The sequence below is a fragment of the Coregonus lavaretus genome (genome assembly GCF_964263955.1).
Source record: "Coregonus lavaretus genome assembly, chromosome: 9".
Classification (NCBI taxonomy): domain Eukaryota; kingdom Metazoa; phylum Chordata; class Actinopteri; order Salmoniformes; family Salmonidae; genus Coregonus; species Coregonus lavaretus.
Window position 1 is genome coordinate 42,660,324 of NC_139996.1, and position 22,610 is coordinate 42,682,933.

Sequence of the window (22,610 nt, forward strand, 5' to 3'; positions counted from 1 at the left end):
GATCCACAAATTTCCCATTGACATCAATGCAGGATTAACGTGAAAGTAAAATTGAATGAAATAGCATATTTCACACACAGTTTTCAAATATGCAGCTTTCAAACGAGGGACCCAGAAGGGTCAAGAGCTGACAGTGACATTTGACCTTAAGGTTCTCTAGGTTCGTAAGCTTGTTATTGATGCTTTACATTTTATTTTCATGCATAGTCTATATAAAAAGATTAAGAACATTGTCTCCTATTGACAGAGTGATGTTCAACCATTTTGCAATCTGATGTTTATCTGTATAAGTGTACAGTAAATGTTATTTTCTATATATTTTTGATAAAAGAGAAAATTAAAAAAGAGCTTGAATAGGAAAATGACATAGAAAGTTCATCTTGAACTACAGAATGAAATAGAGAAAATGTATTCTGTAGTGAAGATAATGGGCAGAGCAAGGTCAAGGGCAAAGCTATTGCCCTTTTGGTGTTTGATAAAAGTAATATTATTGAATTGTAGCTGGTATTTTGTAGATATAATTGTTTTCTTTTTATCTGCAGGACCAGCAGAATAAAAAGGTGTTTTTTGCCTAAGAAAATATGAGTTATTATTGGACTACTCATGGTATTTACAGTAATGTTTTTAAAGTGTATAATTATTGTATAGACCCAGTCATCTCACCTGCTTTTCCATTAATGTATTCATACATATTTTCATCATCATCAACAGGAATCTTCTCATATTTGCCATGAGCAGTCATCACAAATTTGTACCTATTACCAGATGGATTGCCCTGAAAAGCATAGGGACTGATTTAGAACAGAGATCATTTGCCACAGTATATTATACACTGAGTTTGCCACAGAATATTCAAATACTGTACGTGAGTATCAATGTGTGTATGTCTGCGTGCAAGCGTGCGTGTGAGCGTGCTCACCTTTGCCCCTGCTCCTGATCTCCCAGGGGATGTTTCTCCAATGATCTCCCACATGTTCTTTTTCTGCATCACGTCACCAGCTTTTACATCCTGGGGAATGAACAGCACCAAACAGCAACTCAGCTGTATATCAAATGCTTTTGGGAGCCATGCGAGACAAGCAACCCTCTTGGCTTTGGTTCTGAACCACCACAATAGAATACACCCCAGAAGGGGGCAGCCTTGGATAAAGCTGACTGCACACACGCTTCTCTGATTCTCTGCATGCCTGTACACAGCTGTACTACAAACACTTACATGTAGAATAGTTCAGAAGGAGAAAAGGAGAGGATAGGGAATGAGAGCGAAAAGAGCAGTTACCTTGAGTAGGGAGGACATGAAGACAGTTGAAATAAGAAGACTGAGGAAGGAAAGTAAAGGAAGTAGATACACAAATGTTTCACTAATGCTGTATTTTGGATTCAGTCTCTGTAAAGTCGATGAGAGTGACACCGTACAACATTGTTCAACCATAAGCCACCTCTGTAAAGGGGATGCCAGTGCTATAGAATAGTGACAGGGAAGCAGTTGGTGGTAGTGTATATTCCACAGGTAATCTCGTGGGCAGAGTACATAAACATAAATGGTACCATAGATCTGTCTATATACTATGGGCACTGATAGCTAATGAGGAGCAATAGTTCCGGTGCTTGGGTTTTTCGTCACTGGTTATTTGGACAAATCATGATTTTGCAGGTGTTAGCATCTTTCGAATTTCGTAAAGGGAGGGACATTCGGCCCATAAACTTGCCCGTATCTTGCAAAGAGAGAGGGTGGAGCTCCTCGTTCCTGTTCCGCTCCTTCTTCTAACATAACTTAATCTCTTCTCTTAACACTTACGGACCCAGAACTTAATCAAGAAGCTGACCAATTAGCTACGCAAGTCTTTAGTTCTCGGTTAACCGAGATTACTCCACAGGTGGAGACTGGTGAAATGCAGAGCCATATACAGTAAATGTATACGCATATATAGTGTAAATGGCTCTGGTCTGAGCTAAACTTACAGCTGGTCTTGGGGGGGAGTTCCTGCTGGTGCCATCTGGGTTTCCCTTCACCCACTGGGTGATCAGGTCTGCCACGCCCACCTTCAGACCCTCAACATCCTGCTGACACACACACAGACAGACGTCAACTCAAGCGTTCAACAAGACACTTCCATTCATTAGGCATTCCCTAGTCTCTTGTGACAGACTGTTACACATACAGTCGTGGTCCAAAGTTTTGAGAATGACACAAGTATTAGTCTTCACAAAGTTTGCTGCTTCAGTGTTTTTAGATATTTTTGTCAGTTGTTACTATGGTATACTGAAGTATAATTACAAACATTCCATAAGTGTCAAAGGCTTTTATTGACAATTACATTAAGTTTATGCAAAGAGTCAATATTTGCAGTGTTGACCCTACTTTTTCAAGACCTCTGCAATCCACCCTGGCATGCTGTCAATTAACTTCTGGGCCACATCCTGATTGATGGCAGCCCATTCTTGCATAAATCAATGCTTGGAGTTTGCCAGAATTTGTGGGGTTTTGTTTGTCCACCCGCCTCTTGAGGATTGACCACAAGTTCTCAACGGGATTAAGGTCTGGGGAGTTTCCTGGCCATGGACCCAAAATGTCGATGTTTTGTTCCCCTAGCCACTTAGTTATTACTTTTGCCTTATGGCAAGGTGCTCCATCATGCTGGAAAAGGCATTGTTTGTCACCAAACTGTTCTTGGATGGTTGGAGAAATTATTTATTCGTTGCTGTGTTCTTAGGCAAAATTGTGAGTGAGCCCACTCCCTTGGCTGAGATGCAACCCCACACATGAATGGTCTCAGGATGCTTTACTGTTGGCATGACACAGGACTGATGGTAGCGCTCACCTTGTCTTCTCCGGACAAGCTTTTTTCCTGATGCCCCAAACAATCGGAAAGGGGATTCATCAGAGAAAATGACTTTACCCCAGTCCTCAGCAGTCCAATCCCTGTACCTTTTGCATAATATCAGTCTGTCCCTGATGTTTTTCCTGGAGAGAAGTGGCTTCCTCTCTGCCCTTCTTGACACCAGGCCATCCTCCAAAAGTCTTCGCCTCACCGTGCGTGCAGATGCACTCACACCTGCCTGCTGCCATTCCTGAGCAAGCTCTGCACTGGTGGTGCGCCGATCCCGCAGCTGAATCAACTTTAGGAGATGGTCCTGGCACTTGCTGGATTTTCTTGGGCGCCCTGAAGCCTTCTTCACAACAATTGAACCTCTCTCCTTGAAGTTCTTGATGATCCGATAAATGGTTGATTTAGGTGCAATCTTACTAGCAGCAAGATCCTTGCCTGTGAAGCCCTTTTTGTGCAAAGCAATGATGACGGCACGCCTTGCAGGTAACCATGGTTAACAGAGGAAGAACAATGATTTCAAGCACCACCCTCCTTTTAAAGCTTCCAGTCTGTTTTTCTAACTCAATCAGCATGATAGAGTGATCTCCAGCCTTGTCCTCGTCAACACTCTCACCTGTGTTAACGAGAGAATCACTGACATGATGTCAGCTGGTCATTTTGTGGCAGGTTTGAATTTTTTTGTTGTTGGGGGGATTAAGTACATTTTCATGGCAAAGAGGGACTTTGCAATTAATTGCAATTAATCTGATCACTCTTCATAACATTCTGGAGTATATGCATATTGCCATCATAAAAACTGAGGCAGCAGACTTTGTGAAAATTAATATTTGTGTCATTCTCAAAACCTTTGACCACGACTGTACATGTAGCTGTCCAGCACACACAATATATTTGGTTTTGGGTGCAGAGATTGCAGAGGTTAGGTACAGTGCCTTGCAAAAGTCTTCATCCCCCTTGGCGTTTTTCCTATTTTGTTGCATTACAACCTGTAATTTAAATAGATTTTTATTTGGATTTCATGTAATGGACATACACAAAATAGTCCAAATTGGTTTAGTAGAATGAAAAATATAACTTGTTTCAAACATTTCTAAAAAAAAAATAACGAAAAAGTGGTGCGTGCATTTGTATTCACCCCCTTTGCTATGAAGCCCATAAATAAGATCTGGTGCAACCAATTACCTTCAGAAGTCACATAATTAGTTAAATAAAGTCCACCTGTGTGCAATCTAAGTGTCACATGATCTGTCACATGATCTCAGTATATATACACCTGTTCTGAAAGGCCCCAGAGTCTGCAACACCACTAAGGAAGAGGCACCACCAAGCAAGCGGCACCATGAAGACCAAGGAGCTCTCCAAACAGGTCAGGGACAAAGTTGTGGAGAAGTACAGATCAGGGTTGGGTTATAAAAAAATATTCAAAACTTTGAACATCCCACGGAGCACCATTAAATCCATTATTTAAAAAATGGAAAGAATATGGCACCCCAACAAACCTGCCAAGAGAGGGCCGCCCACCAAAACTCAGGGACCAGGCAAGGACGGCATTAATCAGAGAAGCAACAAAGAGACCAAAGATAACCCTGAAGGAGCTGCAAAGTTCCACAGCAGAGATTGGAGTATCTGTCCATAGGACCACTTTAAACCGTACACTCCACAGAGCTGGGCTTTACGGAAGAGTGGCCAGAAAAAAGCCATTGCTTAAAGAAAAAAATAAGCAAACACGTTTGGTGTTCACCAAAAAGCATGTGGGAGACTCCCCAAACATATGAAGAAGGTACTCTGGTCAGATGAAACTAAAATTGAGCTTTTTGGCCATCAAGGAAAACGGTATGTCTGGAGCAGTTTTGCCTTGAAGAATGGGCAAGAATCCCAGTTGCTAGATGTGCCACGCTTATAGAGACATACCCCAAGAGACTTGCAGCTGTAATTGCTGCAAAAGGTGGCTCTACAAAGTATTGACTTTGGGGGGGTGAATAGTTTTGCACGCTCAAGTTTTCATTTTTTTTGTCTTATTTGTTGTTTGTTTCACAATAAAAAATATTTTGCATCTTCAAAGTGGTAGGCATGTTATGTAAATCAAATGATACAAACCCCCAAAAAATCCAGGTTGTAAGGCAACGAAATAGGAAAAATGCCAAGGGGTTGAATACTTTCGAAAGCCAATGTATCTCTCTTTTCATCCATATAAGGTTAAACACCATTAGGCTAGTTCAAGACTGCTACTCTGTGGCTGCATCCAGTCATTCAGACTTCCATGCAACTTCTCCCCAGTAACTTACTCTCCATTGTCCTCTCACTCACCTCCTATGAAGCTAGCCTGTCTGCTACATCTGCGTGTAGGTTTGTTTTCTTTAGGGCTACTCCTGCGGTGAAAGCCATTAGGATGGTGCTAGTAAGGGGAGCGCATACCATATCTCTCTGTGGGAAGGTTAACAGCTACTGCTACATACTATTGAATACCTCTGAGGAACAGGAGAGAGGGGCTGGGGGAAACCACACATTTGTGGTAGAGAGTAAAAATAAACAACAGCCTTAAGGGCCTCTGATCTCTACCGCCGTGGCTCACAGGGTGTCTGTTATTCATTTTGCCCCGGGTCAAGTTGCCATGCCGTTTCTGGTTACCTCAAAGAACCCTGGCCTGCACACGATGAATGAGATGCAGTAATTAAACACATCAGGGAGAGAGAGTGAGGGGCTGTGGCCTGGGGTGGGAGGACTATAAACAGAGGTGTGAGATCACAACCATACAATAGCATGGAGAGGAGCATTGGGACAGATATAATTAGACATCTACACAGAGTGTAAATGTATTTTCAAAGAGCTAGCTAGGTATGTCTGTGTCTGTAGTCTACAGTATAACTCAAGAAAGCTACTGTATGTAAAGAGCATGTTTTGTATCCATACGCACCTCTGCTAAATTGTTGACGCCACTCCACTTTATATATATACACTACCGTTCAAAAGTTTGGGGTCACTTAGAAATGTCCTTGTTTTCGAAAGAAAATCATTTGTTTTGTCCATTAAAATAATATCAAATTGATCAGAAATACAGTGTAGACATTGTTAATGTTGTAAATGTCTATTGTAGCTGGAAACGGCTGATTTTTAATGAAATCTACATAGGCGTACAGAGGCCCATTATCAGCATCCCGGAGTCGCCTCTTCACTGTTGAGGTTGAGACTGGTGTTTTGCGGGTACTATTTAATGAAGCTGCCAGTTGAGGACCTGTGAGGCGTCTGTTTCTCAAACTAGACACTTTAATGTATTTTTCCTCTTGCTCAGTTGTGCACCGGGGCCTCCCACTCCTCTTTCTATTCTGGTTAGAGCCAGTTTGCGCTGTTCTGTGAAGGGAGTAGTACACAGCGTTGTACGAGATTTTCAGTTTCTTGGCAATTTCTCGCATGGAATAGCCTTCATTTCTCAGAACAAGAATAGACTGACAAGTTTTAAAATGATAAACTTGGATTAGCAAACACAACGTACCATTGGAACAAAGGACTGATGGTTGCTGATAATGGGCCTCTGTACGCCTATGTAGATATTCCATTAAAAAAAATAGCAGTTTCCAGCTACAATAGCCATTTACAACATTAACAATGTCTACACTGTATTTCTGATTAATTTGATGTTATTTTAATGGACAAAAAAATTGATTTTCTTTCGAAAACAAGGACATTTCTAAGTGACCCCAAACTTTTGAACAGTAGTGTGTATATATATATATATATATATATATATATATATATATACACTGCTCAAAAAAATAAAGGGAACACTTAAACAACACAATGTAACTCCAAGTCAATCACACTTCTGTGAAATCAAACTGTCCACTTAGGAAGCAACACTGATTGACAATAAATGTCACAGGCTGTTGTGCAAATGGAATAGACAACAGGTGGAAATTATAGGCAATTAGCAAGACACCCCCAATAAAGAAGTGGTTATGCAGGTGGTGACCACAGACCACTTCTCAGTTCCTATGCTTCCTGGCTGATGTTTTGGTCACTTTTGAATGCTGGCGGTGCTTTCACTCTAGTGGTAGCATGAGACGGAGTCTACAACCCACACAAGTGGCTCAGGTAGTGCAGCTCATCCAGGATGGCACATCAATGCGAGCTGTGGCAAGAAGGTTTGCTGTGTCTGTCACGTAGTGTCCAGAGCATGGAGGCGCTACCAGGAGACAGGCCAGTACATCAGGAGACGTGGAGGAGCCCGTAGGAGGGCAACAAACCAGCAGCAGGACCGCTACCTCCGCCTTTGTGCAAGGAGGAGCAGGAGGGGCACTGCCAGAGCCCTGCAAAATGACCTCCAGCAGGCCACAAAAGTGCATGTGTCTGCTCAAACGGTCAGAAACAGACTCCATGAGGGTGGTATGAGGGCCCGACGTCCACAGGTGGGGGTTGTGCTTACAGCCCAACACCGTGCAGGACGTTTGGCATTTGCCAGAGAACTCCAAGATTGGCAAATTCGCCACTGGCGCCCTGTGCTCTTCACAGATGAAAGCAGGTTCACACTGAGCACATGTGACAGACGTGACAGAGTCTGGAGACGCCGTGGAGAACGTTCTGCTGCCTGCAACATCCTCCAGCATGACCGGTTTGGCAGTGGGTCAGTCATGGTGTGGGGTGGCATTTCTTTGGGGGTCCACACAGCCCTCCATGTGCTCGCCAGAGGTAGCCTGACTGCCATTAGGTACCGAGATGAGATCCTCAGACCCCTTGTGAGACCATATGCTGGTGCGGTTGGCTCTGGGTTCCTCCTAATGCTAGACCTCATGTGGCTGGAGTGTGTCAGCAGTTCCTGCAAGAGGAAGGCATTGATGCTATGGACTGGCCCGCCCGTTCCCCAGACCTGAATCCAATTGAGCACATCTGGGACATCATGTCTCTTTCCATCCACCAACGCCACGTTGCACCATAGACTGTCCAGGAGTTGGCGGATGCTTTAGTCCAGGTCTGGGAGGAGATCCCTCAGGACACCATCCGCCACCTCATCAGGAGCATGCCCAGGCGTTGTAGGGAGGTCATACAGGCACGTGGAGGCCACACACACTACTGAGCCTCATTTTGACTTGTTTTAAGGACATTACATCAAAGTTGGATCAGCCTGTAGTGTGGTTTTCCACTTTAATTTTGAGGGTGACTCCAAATCCAGACCTCCATGGGTTGATACATTTGATTTCCATTGATAATTTTTGTGTGATTTTGTTGTCAGCACATTCAACTATGTAAAGAAAAAAATATTTAATAAGATTATTTCATTCATTCAGATCTAGGATGTGTTGTTTAAGTGTTCCCTTTATTTTTTTGAGCAGTGTATATACATACTGAACAAAAATATACACGCAACATGTAAAGTGTTGGTCCCATGTTTCATGAGTTGAAATAAAAGATTCAAAAATATTTCATATGAACAAAAAGCTTATTTCTCTCAAATGTTGTGCACATTTGTTTACATCCCTGTTAGTGAGCATTTATCCCTTGCCAAGATAATCCATCCACCTGACAGGTGTGGCATATCAAGAAGCTGATTAAACAGCATGATCATTACACAGGTGCACCTTGTGCTGGGGACAATAAAAGGCCACTCTAAAATGTGCAGTTTTGTCACACAACACAATGCCACAGATGTCTCATGTTTTGAGGGAGCGCGCAATTGGCATGCTGACTGCAGGAATGTCCACCAGAGCTGTTGCCAGATAATTTAATGTTCATTTCTCTACATTGCTGTGGGTGAGTGGTTTGCTGATGTCAACGTTGTGAACAGAGTGTCCCATGGTGGCGGTGGGGTTATGGTATGGGCAGGCATAAGCTACGGACAACGAACACAATTGCATTTTATCGATGGCAATTTGAATGCACAGAGATACTGTGACGAGATCCTGAGGCCATTCATTCGCTGTCATCACCTCATGTTTCAGCATGATAATGCACGGCCCCATGTTGCAAGGATCTGTACACAATTTCTGGAAGCTGTAAATGTCCCAGTTCTTCGATGGCCTGCATACTCACCAGACATGTCACCCATTGAGCATGTTTGGAATGCTCTGGATCAACGTGGATGACAGCGTTTTCCAGTTCCCGCCAAAATCCATCAACTTTGCACAGCCATTGAAGAGGAGTGGGACAACATTCCACAGGCCACAATCAACAGTCTGATCAACTCTATGCAAAGGAGATGTGTTGCACTGCATGAGGCAAATGGTGGTCACACCAGATACTGACTGGTTTTCTGATCCACGCCCCTACTTTTTATTTTTTAAGGTATCTGTGACCAACAGATGCATATCTGTATTCCCAGTCATGTGAAATCCATAGATTAGGGCCTAATGAATTTATTACAATTAACTAATTTCTTTATATGAACTCTAACTCAGTAAAATCTTTGAACGATAATGGAGCTATATATTTTTAAATAAGATCATCTTTGAGAACTAACAACCACCAAAATAAAAACTAGACAGTCAGGGGGAATCAAAAATTCCAAAAATGTCATGACCATTGATTTTGTTATAATGTTTGAGTAACTCAGATAGCATATGAACAGGGCATAAGCCATGGTAAAATGTATAGAATTACAGGAAATTAGCTTTAAAACTGAACATTTTCTCTCAGACCCATGGCAAAATGTGTAGCATTTCAGGAAATTAGCTTTAAAACTGTAAAAAATGTCTCTCTCCACCCCATGGAGAAATGTGTGGAATTGCAATACATTTGTTTTAAAACAACAACATTTTGCCTCTGCGGCCAAGAGGAGGGTCTCTAGAAATGTTGGTCAGAGACAGCGCCATTGGCCACACCCACTACACGCCCCGCCCCTACACTAACTTTGCCAAAGCTGCTGAAAAATATCCTAGGGGAAACAATGATAAGGGTATATTTATGTTGTTGGGTGTATAATGTCGTGAGAAATAACTTGGACTTCTTTGACTTTATTCATTCATGTGTATGTAACGTCATGTTGGTGTTTCCTTGCCTTGGATGGTGTGCCTTTGGTCGGGCTCTGGTTCCAAGCCTCTCCAGCCTCAAACAACTGCTTCTTGGAGGACACTGCTTCAGGTGACATTGGGATGTCCATCAGGCCCTGTTTGACTGCCTTGGCCTCCTGGGAGTACTACACAACAAAACAATGCAATATACTTTATTGTCCATTTGCATGGAATTTGCATAGAAATAACAGAACTCTAGATCAAAAAGAATAATACTTTATCAAGCTTGTTCACTGATATTTATCAATTCTGATTAGGGGGAAATTAGTATGAAAATGAAGCACAGCAAGTAAAAATGTAGCACAATATTACATAGTTAGACACAATGAGTAACATAAGGCTGGATTCAATCTGTATTGCTGAAGTTCAGCATTATAGCATGATTGAAATTTAAAGGCAATGTACCCGCGTTAGCGGAGACTGCATTCACGGTAAACACTGCATATCTGTCTGCATATCTCGGCTCAGTCGGAAATTACCTTTAAATTTGTAACCCTTCCGCGATACAGATTGAATCGAGCCCATAGTCTTCGGATTATGCAATAGTGGCTTGTGAAATACTGCCCTCACTAGAGAGGAGTAAGAGGACCCCACACTCTTATTCCCTCCCACACACTACTCCCATGTAGTTATAGTATGACTCAGGCATTACCGAGATGAGAAAGCATGCTACGCCTCAAGTGCACATCAATCCTCTCCCAAATGATAGAAGTGGTTTGACGGACTGTACCTGACTAAGGCCAGTTGACTTACTTTGATGTGTGAACACTGACACTCTAGCTGAGGCTGAGGTTTAACCACAGTATATACAGTAACTATGTATGTGTGAGGCTGACACAGTGCGTCACATATAGAGAGGAAGAGAAGGGGACAGAGAAGTCTGGCTCAATAGTCACCAGAAAGCATTCATCACACAGCCATCAATGGGGCCTCTGTCTGTCGGGAGGAAGGGAGGGAGAGAGGAAGGAGGGGGGAGAAACCAGGTGGGAGCTAACCTCGATAGCGTGGGTGTACTGCTCCAGCCTGTCATCGATCTTGGCGAGGAGAACAGGGAGCTGTGTCTTCTTGAAGCTGTTGCTGTATCCAAAACAAAGACGCTCGGTCAGTGAAAATGTTTGGGGGAAGAAAATAATACATTTTAAAGATCTCATCTGACTGGCTACAGGCCCACAAGTGAATGGGGATCATCCTTCCCCTCCCCTAGTGAAATGTCCCTTTTCCACATTGTTTCAGAGTACAGTTGCGATACACCCCCTTTGGTAAAATGAGCCACTTGAATCTGCACTGCCATTAGAGAGTGGATGGAATTGCATGGCCTCTAGCAGCTTCTGTCAACACTGTCTTTCAGGCCCAATATGAAGCTTGCTCACTGACCACAGTGGGACCCAGTGCGAAGGACCCCTACACACGCACAAAGGCACACACACACACACACACACACACACACACACACACACACACACACACACACACACACACACACACACACACACACACACACACACACACACACACACACACACACACACACACACACACACACACACACACACACACACACACACACACACACACACACACACAGCCAGCTGCCGAAACCCCACTACACAAGAATCTCAGACCTATACACTAAACACAAAAACAAACCATATGGGACTAATCTGGAAATACTGACCCTATTTCCTGCATTTCAACATGGCCCCAAAACCGTTTATATTTTAAAAGAGAGCTCCCATGAAAGGCATGTGTGAGTCATTAGCCTGATATGGCTGGCTAGTTTGAAAATGAAATAGCTTCTTCACAGGCATGGTAGGATTGTTTTAACCTCATAAACGTGCACAGCCCAGAAATCTTTATTTGCTCTGCAAATATGTTAAAATTGGGTTGGCTGAATGATGTCATGCTTTCTATCTGCATGAGCGAAGGCTGTTAAAAGTGAAGGGGTGAAGGAAGCTGTCTGTCACCCGTATTCTTCTCCAGAATGCTTTGATTCGGTCTAACAGTGTTTTGACACACATCATCACGGGAGTGCAACACCCACATCAAAGTACTATCGCACATAGTGATCCCTCCCTCCGTCCTAAAAAAACATCCTAGACTAAAACATGATGTCATACTCAATTCCTCAGATCTCAAACCTGCACCTGGAAGATAAAGTTTAGGGTGTCCAATAAAAAACGCATATTTTGACCAATGGGTATTTTTTTAAATTAAAAATATATGTTAATTGTGTAGATAATCCTCTCTAAGGAAGCGAATGGTCCAACCTCATGACTCTATCATAATCCGTTCAAAAGTTCTTGGAGTTTTTACCATTGTAGGATGGCCAACATTAGGGTGACAATCAATGGAGGCCAGAGGGGAAAAGTGGGCAAAAATAAGGAAAATTCACTTCAGCTAGGCTGGATACTGTGCGAGAACTGTTATTACACCCTATTTTCAGTCACAGTCTTAATATTAATTAAACTCTGGCCTGGTCTCTACTACTCTAGCTGCTGAGAGCTCTTTACCACTGATGACTTACTGCAGTCAGACTGCGTGGAGCCATCCCACAGTCCAGAGCTATAGCTCACCAGCCACCAGAGAGAACCCAGCCAGCCAGCCCAGGCTCCAGCCCTCACATCTGGTCAGAGTTAACCAAGCTATAAATCATCCAGGCTGACAAAGGTGATGCACTGAGAGACATTTAGAGGTCACTGCTGGCCCTCTTTGTCTATGTTTACATTTACACACCAGCCATTTAGCCAGCATAGCTGCTGTTCTGCCTCAGATAGCAGCTCTCCATCCAGGCATCCGCCGAGAGGCCCAGTAAGACTTTGGTCAACCTCAAGATACAACGAAGCATTAGTGAGGGAAGGTATTTGAGAGTTCTATTACCTTACCTATGCACTCACTAAAACTGTAAGTCGCTCTGGATAAGAGCGTCTGCTAAATGACTGAAATGTAAATGTTGTGGAATTTGTTTGTTTGCTTTGTGTTATTCATTGTGAAAATGCCTTGTATGCTTGCATGATGTTCACCTTTTCTTTAGGGACCGGTTCAAGGATTCTGTTCTTTCTGTGATCTGAAAAATATGAAAATGATGTTAAAGGTTATTGTTTTGGAATTAGAATAGAACAGTTGAAGTGTTCCATGACTTCTGGAATTGTCAGACTGGGGATTATCATGATCAATTTGATGTTAATCACAGCCCTGTATTTGGCCTGATGCAACAAATATCTCTTCCAAGTCAAACAGAGAAATCTTCTGCTGGTCTTTATCAACCGTTTCCATCCGCCTGTATCTGTCAGTTCGTATCACCAATGACAGATTTAAGCGAACTCTGCCTCAGTCCAAGGTTTACTGCAGGCAAAATTATAATGCAATCAGGGTGTGGGCAGGCTTCCATCTCAAAATCCATTCCCTATCTTGAATCTGTGTATTTACTGCAATACAGACTGAATCATAGTAAAGAAAAGGTGTTTGGGATTACAAGTCTTAGGCTAGTCATTATCAAAATACTAATACATTTGTATCAGAGGAGTTCTAGTTTGAGGCATGGTCACAATGTCCTGTCGTCTACCCTTGCTTGCCAAAGAGGTCATACTTCAACGTATCCAGCACCAAGCTCTGGTTCTTCCCACACAAAAGGATCCTTTATGTTACTGTTCACTGTTCAGCCCTGGACCTGAATCAAAGAGCACAGCCTGTTGAACCCAACTCACCAATAATGTATTTTCTGCTGTCAAACTCTCATCATTCTCTCTCTGAAATCACACACACAAGCAGATGGAAGCTCATGACAGCACTAAGGATGTAGGCAGACTCAAGGACACCACCATAGCAACCCCATACCCAGAGAGGAAAGTCAACTTAGAAACAAAAGGCAGGAAGTAAAAGTTATAGTAGCTAGCTGAACTTGTTGCCCTTTTGTAGAAGGTGACTGAGAGTTTTTCTTCATTAGTGTTAATACAAGAAGTGAATTCATGAGAGATGAAGAGATGCATCTGACAGTAAATCAAGATCTGAGTGGATTTTAAACCCTGTGTGATCTGACAAGTCTAATCAACTGACAACAAGCAGGAACATTTTACACTACTCAACCCTTCACAACATGCCATGCAGTGCAAACGTCTAAATCCAAACAAATGAACCCATGGAAACACTATCTATAATACTGACAACTAACTATATTACTTAATACCCTACTTTTTAAACAAAGCAAGGTGGAAGGAGTTAAGGACAATAACACAGAACAGTGTAAACACAGGCTGTCACAGCGACCAGTCATTGGAATGGTGGTATCCTATTTGTACATAAAGGCATGCTGTTGGAACAAACTAACATTACACAAACAGAGACAGGTGGTAGTATTGACACAAAATAGTGAAAACTGATTGACCATAAAGCTGCACATGTCCCACACACACACACACACACACACACATCACCTGATCATACTACATGCGCTGTGGTGGAGACAGTGGCAAATGCTGACATTTATAACACTCCCATGCAACTTACGTGATTGAAACTAAACGCAATGGCTGTAAAGATGGTATAAAGTCACATTTTTGTTCTTTTTGTTTGTTTGTAGTAACAACAATATAGAAATACTGTATAGAGCACTCTTTTTTTATACAGAAAACCAAAGGTATCATTACCATTATCCATGATCTCAAAAACTCTCTTCTATATCATCACAAGAATCGTGCTTGTCATATATGACCATAGGCAATAATGACAAACCTGAGAAATAGATGGATGGAACAGAAATGTTAGCTACTGTACCTTGTAGATGGAGCCTTTCGGACTGAGCGGGCTAAACAACTCATCTCCGTCCACGCTGGAGGTACTGAGACTCTTCATCCTCTCTGCTGCCTCCATCCTCCTCCTCTCTATGTCCTCCTTCATCCTCCTCTTCTCTTCCTGTACAGGAAGACACACAATGGTTCAGTATCATACAAGAAGAGGAGGCACAACTCTCTACCACATGAGATCATAGCTACATTACACAGGTGTCATAGGCTCCTTTTGGAGAGCTTATAAGGCAAACAGGTGACTCATTTAGTGAGTGCTATCTTTAGCTGCTGTATACAGTGGGGAAAAAAAGTATTTAGTCAGCCACCAATTGTGCAAGTTCTCCCACTTAAAAAGATGAGAGAGGCCTGTAATTTTCATCATAGGTACACGTCAACTATGACAGACAAAATGAGATTTTTTTTCTCCAGAAAATCACATTGTAGGATTTTTAATGATTTTATTTGCAAATTATGGTGGAAAATAAGTATTTGGTCAATAACAAAAGTTTCTCAATACTTTGTTATATACCTTTTGTTGGCAATGACACAGGTCAAACGTTTTCTGTAAGTCTTCACAAGGTTTTCACACACTGTTGCTGGTATTTTGGCCCATTCCTCCATGCAGATCTCCTCTAGAGCAGTGATGTTTTGGGGCTGTCGCTGGGCAACACGGACTTTCAACTCCCTCCAAAGATTTTCTATGGGGTTGAGATCTGGAGACTGGCTAGGCCACTCCAGGACCTTGAAATGCTTCTTACGAAGCCACTCCTTCGTTGCCCGGGCGGTGTGTTTGGGATCATTGTCATGCTGAAAGACCCATCCACGTTTCATCTTCAATGCCCTTGCTGATGGAAGGAGGTTTTCACTCAAAATCTCACGATACATGGCCCCATTCATTCTTTCCAAAACCCGGATCAGTCGTCCTGGTCCCTTTGCAGAAAAACAGCCCCAAAGCATGATGTTTCCACCCCCATGCTTCACAGTAGGTATGGTGTTCTTTGGATGCAACTCAGCATTCTTTGTCCTCCAAACACGACGAGTTGAGTTTTTACCAAAAAGTTCTATTTTGGTTTCATCTGACCATATGACATTCTCCCAATCCTCTTCTGGATCATCCAAATGCACTCTAGCAAACTTCAGACGGGCCTGGACATGTACTGGCTTAAGCAGGGGGACACGTCTGCACTGCAGGATTTGAGTCCCTGGCGGCGTAGTGTGTTACTGATGGTAGGCTTTGTTACTTTGGTCCCAGCTCTCTGCAGGTCATTCACTAGGTCCCCCCGTGTGGTTCTGGGATTTTTGCTCACCGTTCTTGTGATCATTTTGACCCCACAGGGTGAGATCTTGCGTAGAGCCCCAGATCGAGGGAGATTATCAGTGGTCTTGTATGTCTTCCATTTCCTAATAATTGCTCCCACAGTTGATTTCTTCAAACCAAGCTGCTTACCTATTGCAGATTCAGTCTTCCCAGCCTGGTGCAGGTCTACAATTTTGTTTCTGGTGTCCTTTGACAGCTCTTTGGTCTTGGCCATAGTGGAGTTTGGAGTGTGACTGTTTGAGGTTGTGGACAGGTGTCTTTTATACTGATAACAAGTTCAAACAGGTGCCATTAATACAGGTAACGAGTGGAGGACAGAGGAGCCTCTTAAAGAAGAAGTTACAGGTCTGTGAGAGCCAGAAATCTTGCTTGTTTGTAGGTGACCAAATACTTATTTTCCACCATAATTAGCAAATAAATTCATAAAAAATCCTACGATGTGATTTTCTGGAAATGTTTTTCTCAATTTGTCTGTCATAGTTGACGTGTACCTATGATGAAAATTACAGGCCTCTCTCATCTTTTTAAGTGGGAGAACTTGCACAATTGGTGGCTGACTAAATACTTTTTTCCCCCACTGTAGTTGCTTAAGATATGCGGTGATGTGTTTATCATAGTGATAGGTCGTTCACGAACGAACAGCTCTTTTTGAATGGATCTTTTTGGTGAACGTCAGGAACCGAATCACATCAGTGAAAGAGCGGTTCATTTTGCTAATTGATTTGCATGCTGCTAGTACTGCTTTTTGAGCTCCAGACAACGATTATCTGCAGATAAGTTATAACAACATTCTATGAAGAACATTCTCACTGCAGGAACAATGGATAATGAGAGACAGCCTCATTCATGTCCATGCTCATTTTTGCAGTGCATAAAAAAAGAAAAAAATCCAATTTCATAATTTGGTCAGGTAAAAATTCAATAGAACCAACTGTTAGGCTTAACATTAGAGATTTGCTATTTTTTCATGGTTCTAGGTCAATTTTTAAATAGCAACTGCCTCTAAAAAACAACTTTTCATTTAGAAAACAGCCTATGTGGCATCGATATGAGTCAGAAACATTTATTATACAGTCAAACTTGACTACAAAGTGTAAATAGGATAATTTTGGTCATAAAGTCATTCTTGTCCAAAACTAAGTTTTGTGAGACTTGTGGTTGTGACTGCAACACAATGTAAATGAAGGTTGGGTTTGTTTCAATCCTGGCCACATGCTCACAGCTGGCAGCACACAAGTAATCATCAATTCAGAGTGCAGCTGCACGTGACCCAATTGTAATGCCCGTGGTACATTTGGGTTGACTTTAGATATCCCAAATAGCTTCACATCTCACAGCTTCACATTACTTAAAAACCTCAAACCAACTCTAATTATGCTGTGGATTATGTATTAAACCACCCAGACACATCAAAGATACAGTCTTCCTTCTGAACTGAGCTGCAGGACAGGACTTAAACTGCTCAGGGATGTCATTGGTGATTTTAAAACAGTTACAGGGTTCAATGTCTGTGATGGGAGAAAATTGAGGTTCGTTCAACAACATTGTAGTGACTCAACAATGACTTAAATGACAAAGTGAAAAGAAGAATGGAAAATATACAGAATAACAACATTATTGTATGCAACAAGGCAATAAAGTAATACTGCAAAAAACAAAACAAAGAAATACACTTTTTGGCCTACATGTCACTGAGTAACTTCCTCCTTATTTTCAAGCATGGTGGTGGCTGCATCATGGTATGGGTATGCTTTACATCGGCAAATACTGAGGAGTTTTTCAGGATAAAAAGAAATGGGATGGCGCTAAGCACAGGCAAAATCCTACAGGAAAACCTGCTTCCGTCTGCTTTACACCAGACACAGGGAGAGGAATTCACCTTTCATCAGGACAATAAGCTACAACACAAGGCCAAATAAACACTGGAGTTGCTTACCAAGAAGACTGTGAATGTTCCTGAGTAGCCAAGTTACAGTTTTGACTTAAATCTGCTTGAAAATCTATGGCAAGACTTGAAAATTGCTCTCTAGACATAATCCCCAACATCTTGACAGAGCTTGAAGAATTATGAAAATAATAATGGACAAATATTACACAATCCAGGTGTGTAAAGCTCTTAGTGACTTCCAAAGGTGTTTCTAAAATGTATTGATTTAGGGAGCGGAATACTTGTGCAACGACTATATTTTAGTTATTTAATTTAATATTAATCATAAAAATAAAAATAAATGTACACTTTGACGTTACAGAGTATTTAGTGTAGATTGTTGTAAGCTGACATATGGAATTGTTTTAAGAAGGTCATACTATGGATCCTTAAGGTATTTGATTTTGAATTTTAGGACCCCTTTAGGTATAAAAAAATATATATAAAAAACGTTTTGATAAAATATTGAATTTAGCCTTTACTACTATAGCCCAGAAAAACACATTGAATAACAAACTCAAAAATGGCAAAAAAGACAGTCAAAAAATTAATCATAAATAAATATTTGTAGTTATTGCATTTTTTACACTTTTTTGGGCAGGCACAAAACTACCTTCATACTTCCATTCATTTTTTTAACCGGTACCGGTTACCTTCAGACGAGTCCCCTGACACTTGTGGGGGCTGTAGAGCAAAACGAAGATCACCATTGTGTTCGTTAGAGTCTCTCCTTTCCATAGAGTGGTCAGTTCGTAGGTCAAACTGTTCGGATGCTACAGATGTTTTCAGACGTTTTCGGGAGAAGACCGATTTTCGGGATGTCTCATCGTCTGACAAACACCACTCTAACTCTTCCACTTTTCACCGCAGATGCAGAAGTGCGACATTGGCGGATGTGGTGGATTGATACGCATATCTCTAGCTTAAACTGATGGATTTTGATGGGGATGTTTGTATTATGTTGTATTATGTTACTTAATACACGATAACATTTGAAGAACATTTGTGTGGTCCTCTGTAGCTCAATTGGTAGAGCATGGCACTTGTAATGCCAGGGTAGTGGGTTCGATCCCCGGGACCACCCATACGTAAAAATGTATGCACACATGACTGTAAGTCGCTTTGGATAAAAGCGTCTGCTAAATGGCATATTATTATTATTATTAAGAAATACAAGGGGTATGAATACTTTTGCAAGGCACTGTACACATATTGAAAGCATTTCATTAGAAAACTAAAAGGTGTGCAACATGAAAATATATCATTTACATTGAGTCATTTATTGACGGCCCCTAACTACCCCGGATATAGTCTATCCAAAGTCAAACCAATTTTGCATGAGTCGCACACCAGCCATCTGAAGCTAATTGGCAAAATAATTTGGCTGACTCTTCCCACCTGCGAACACACAAGTCACCCACATCAAACCACACTCCAAAACAACTCATGTTTGAATTCAGTCATGGCTGCCAGCATTTCTTAATGAACCAAATCTAAAATGAGGCCAAATTAGGAAGTGCAGTCGCCCTTTAAGAACTACTGAAGGAAGAGCAGTTGGGATCCAAATTAACGGCTCTTTGAACAGAGTCAAATGAACTGGCTTACCGAAAAGACTCAGAATACCCATCACTATATACAGTTTTGTGGTTAAAAAAATACTGTAGGTGGGAAAACTCTGACCGTGGTTGCGGTGAAAAAGTTACTCTCCCTATACTTTCAATGCATTTTCCGGAAAAAGTGGGTAAACTGTCACAAAAAAGGTGGGTAAACTGCGTTTACTTGCGTTTACCCTGCACTACACCACCGGCTGATGTGTAAGATATTAATAATAATAATAATATGCCATTTAGCAGACGCTTATATCCAAAGCGACTTACAGTCATGCGTGCATACATTTTTTTTTTTTTTTGTGTATGGGTCTCTTTCTGTTTGTGTTTCTTAATGCCGAAGGCTATACACATTATGTATGTACACAGTAGTTGACCATCACCTCATCCTTGGCCAGGCGCTGCTGCTCCTCCTCCCTGCTCCTGCGCTCCTCCCCCTCCCTGACCTGGCGTCTCTCCTCCCTCCTCCTCTTCAGCTCCTCCAGCTCCTGCTCGGCCTCAGCCTGCTTGTGTCTGAGCTGCTCAAGCTCCTGGTTTTCCTTCTCCGTGTGGCTACGTCGGATCTTCTCCAGCTTGGCCTCTAAGATGGCCTCTGCCTCCTCCTCAGGCTCGACCGCTGCAACTTGTACCACAGCCCTGGGAGAGATGGAGGGATAGATGGAAGGATGACTGGAGGAAAAAAAGAGGTTAAATACAGGGGCAGGATTTCAATAAATATCTCTGTCTCCTAATAGTTTCCACCATCCTAATAGTTTAGAATGTGAAACGTCTAGGAGTCATGTAGGGGGGAATTCTGACCTGAGGTTATCACGCGTAAATGAAAGGTAATTCCCTTTTTTGCACTTTTCTCTCTACACGTATTCTGACTTGACCCGCTATTCAGTTGGGGTGAAGATCAAAGAAATTAAAGTGTGGCGGAGGTGTGTCTGCAGATACGTATTCTGACCTTGACTTAATTCCCTCATAATTCCACCACCTTTAAGCACGATGAAATAATGAATAAGGTCGAGCAACCTGTCGTTTCCAAGTGGAACAACATCTACTTAATTTTTTCCCCCATAGAAATAACACCATGCTCCATGCACTGTAATTTACAAATTGATAAGAGCTATAGATAAGAGCTAGGTAAATTAGTAAGCCGTTTGGATAAGGGGATTGTAAATATAAATGACAATTTTACCTTATGATCGCGAAAGACAAATGTGAAACGAGTCATATGGCAACAAACTGAAACATATCAACATATAACCTTTTCCGCAGTGAAGTTTATGCTGGCCTTATAATTTGGGATGAAGTTTGGAAATGGCAATATAGCGCCAAACCTACCAAGTTGCTTTATGATTTCTTGAATGTTTTAATTATATGCCTGGACTTTTTACTGTATTATTTACAATTTGTATGATGTTAAATATGAGCCACTATCGGTAGCCACCGTCAGTTATACCCACATACATTTCAAACGGTCACTGACTTTAATCTTAGTTTCTTTACATTTTGCATCATTAGCCTACGTCGTTAGTTTACCTTCCTTTCCTCTGTCACGTTCGTGTGGTTGTTCCTGAGGATCGCAAGCAATAGTGGATCATATTAGGCTAACGTATTACAAGTTGTGCAATCATTTCAGGCGTGTAGCCTATTTGAATCATTATGGAACGCAGATCATACGCAGCAGTTTAAACCTGAAACCTGTTGCGTGTTTCACGATGACAGTTCCATGATTAGTGAGGATTATTAGGGTAGCTTTATAGGACTACTGTTCAACCCCTATTGGACACTTTTCTCACCTTCCAATATTTAATGTATTGAACAATTGACTATGGTAACTTTCAGGATTAATCAAACCACTGTATTTGTGATACACCAATATATTTTCTTGCGTAAAGGCTCTCAAAACCAGTTTTTATTTATTTATTATTTATTCAATACTTTAAATACTAACCCTAACTAACCACAATTTGTTACTTTACAGCCTTATTCTAAAATGGATTAAATCGTTTTTTCCCATCATCAATCTACACAAAATACCCCATAATGACAAAGCAAAAACAGATTTTTAGAAATGTTTGCAAATGTTTTAAACATAAAAAAAGGAAATATAACATTTACATAAGTATTCAGACCCTTTACTCAGTACTTTGTTGAAGCACCTTTGGCAGCAATTACAGCCTTGAGTCTTCTTGGATATGACGCTACAAGTATTTGGGGAGTTTCTCCCATTCTTCTCTGCAGATTCTCTCAAGCTCTGTCAGGTTGGATTGGGAGCGCTGCTGCACAGCTACAGTGGCTTGCGAAAGTATTCACCCCCCTTGGCATTTTTCCTATTTTGTTGCCTTACAACCTGGAATTAAAATAGTATTTTGGGGGGTTTGTATCATTTCATTTACACAACATACCTACCACTTTGAAGATGCAAAATATTTTTGAGTGTACGGCTTAAAGTGGTCCTATGGACAGATACTCCAATCTTCAATGTGGAGCTTTGCAGCTCCTTCAGGGTTATCTTTGGTCTCTTTGTTGCCTCTCTGATTAATGCCCTCCTTGCCTGGTCCGTGAGTTTTGGTGGGCAAACCTCTTTTCGCAGGTTTGTCGTGGTGCCATATTCTTTCCATTTTTTAATAATTGATTTAATGGTGCTCCGTGGGATGTTCAAAGTTTCTGATATTTTTCTGTAACCCAACCCTGATCTGTACTTCTCCACAACTTTGTCCCTGACCTGTTTGGAGAGCTCCTTGGTCTTCATGGTGCCGCATGCTTGGTGGTGCCCCTTGCCTAGTGGTGTTGCAGACTCTGGGGCCTTTCAGAACACGTGTATATATACTGAGATCATGTGACAGATCATGTGACACTTAGAATGCACACAGGTGGACTTTATTTAACTAATTATGTGACTTCTGAAGGTAATTGGTTGCACCAGATCTTATTTAGGGGCTTCATAACAAAGGGGGTGAATGTATATGCACTCACCACTTTTCCGTTATTTATTTTATATAATTTTTTGAAACAAGTTATTTTTTTCATTTCACTTCACCAATTTTGAGTATTTTGTGTATGTCCATTACATGAAATCCAAATAAAAATCTATTTAAATTACAGGTTTTAATGCAACAAAATAGGAAAAACGCCAAGGGGGATGAATACTTTTGCAAGG

The 22,610-nt window shown here is 41.6% G+C and overlaps 1 protein-coding gene across 1 annotated transcript in view; it reads right to left on the minus strand.

Moving 5' to 3' along the window:
• LOC311134423 (uncharacterized protein) overlaps positions 1-22,610 on the minus strand; it is a gene marked incomplete at its 5' end in the record, with an annotated part of 63,254 nt that overhangs the window by 10,167 nt on the left and 30,477 nt on the right. The window contains 8 exons of the mRNA XM_084168102.1: positions 664-775; positions 920-1,009; positions 1,963-2,061; positions 9,817-9,954; positions 10,825-10,906; positions 12,850-12,893; positions 14,600-14,737; positions 19,846-20,098. Coding sequence (XP_084024228.1) covers positions 664-775; positions 920-1,009; positions 1,963-2,061; positions 9,817-9,954; positions 10,825-10,906; positions 12,850-12,893; positions 14,600-14,737; positions 19,846-20,098 — 956 coding nt within the window. The remainder of the gene's footprint in view (positions 1-663; positions 776-919; positions 1,010-1,962; positions 2,062-9,816; positions 9,955-10,824; positions 10,907-12,849; positions 12,894-14,599; positions 14,738-19,845; positions 20,099-22,610) is intronic.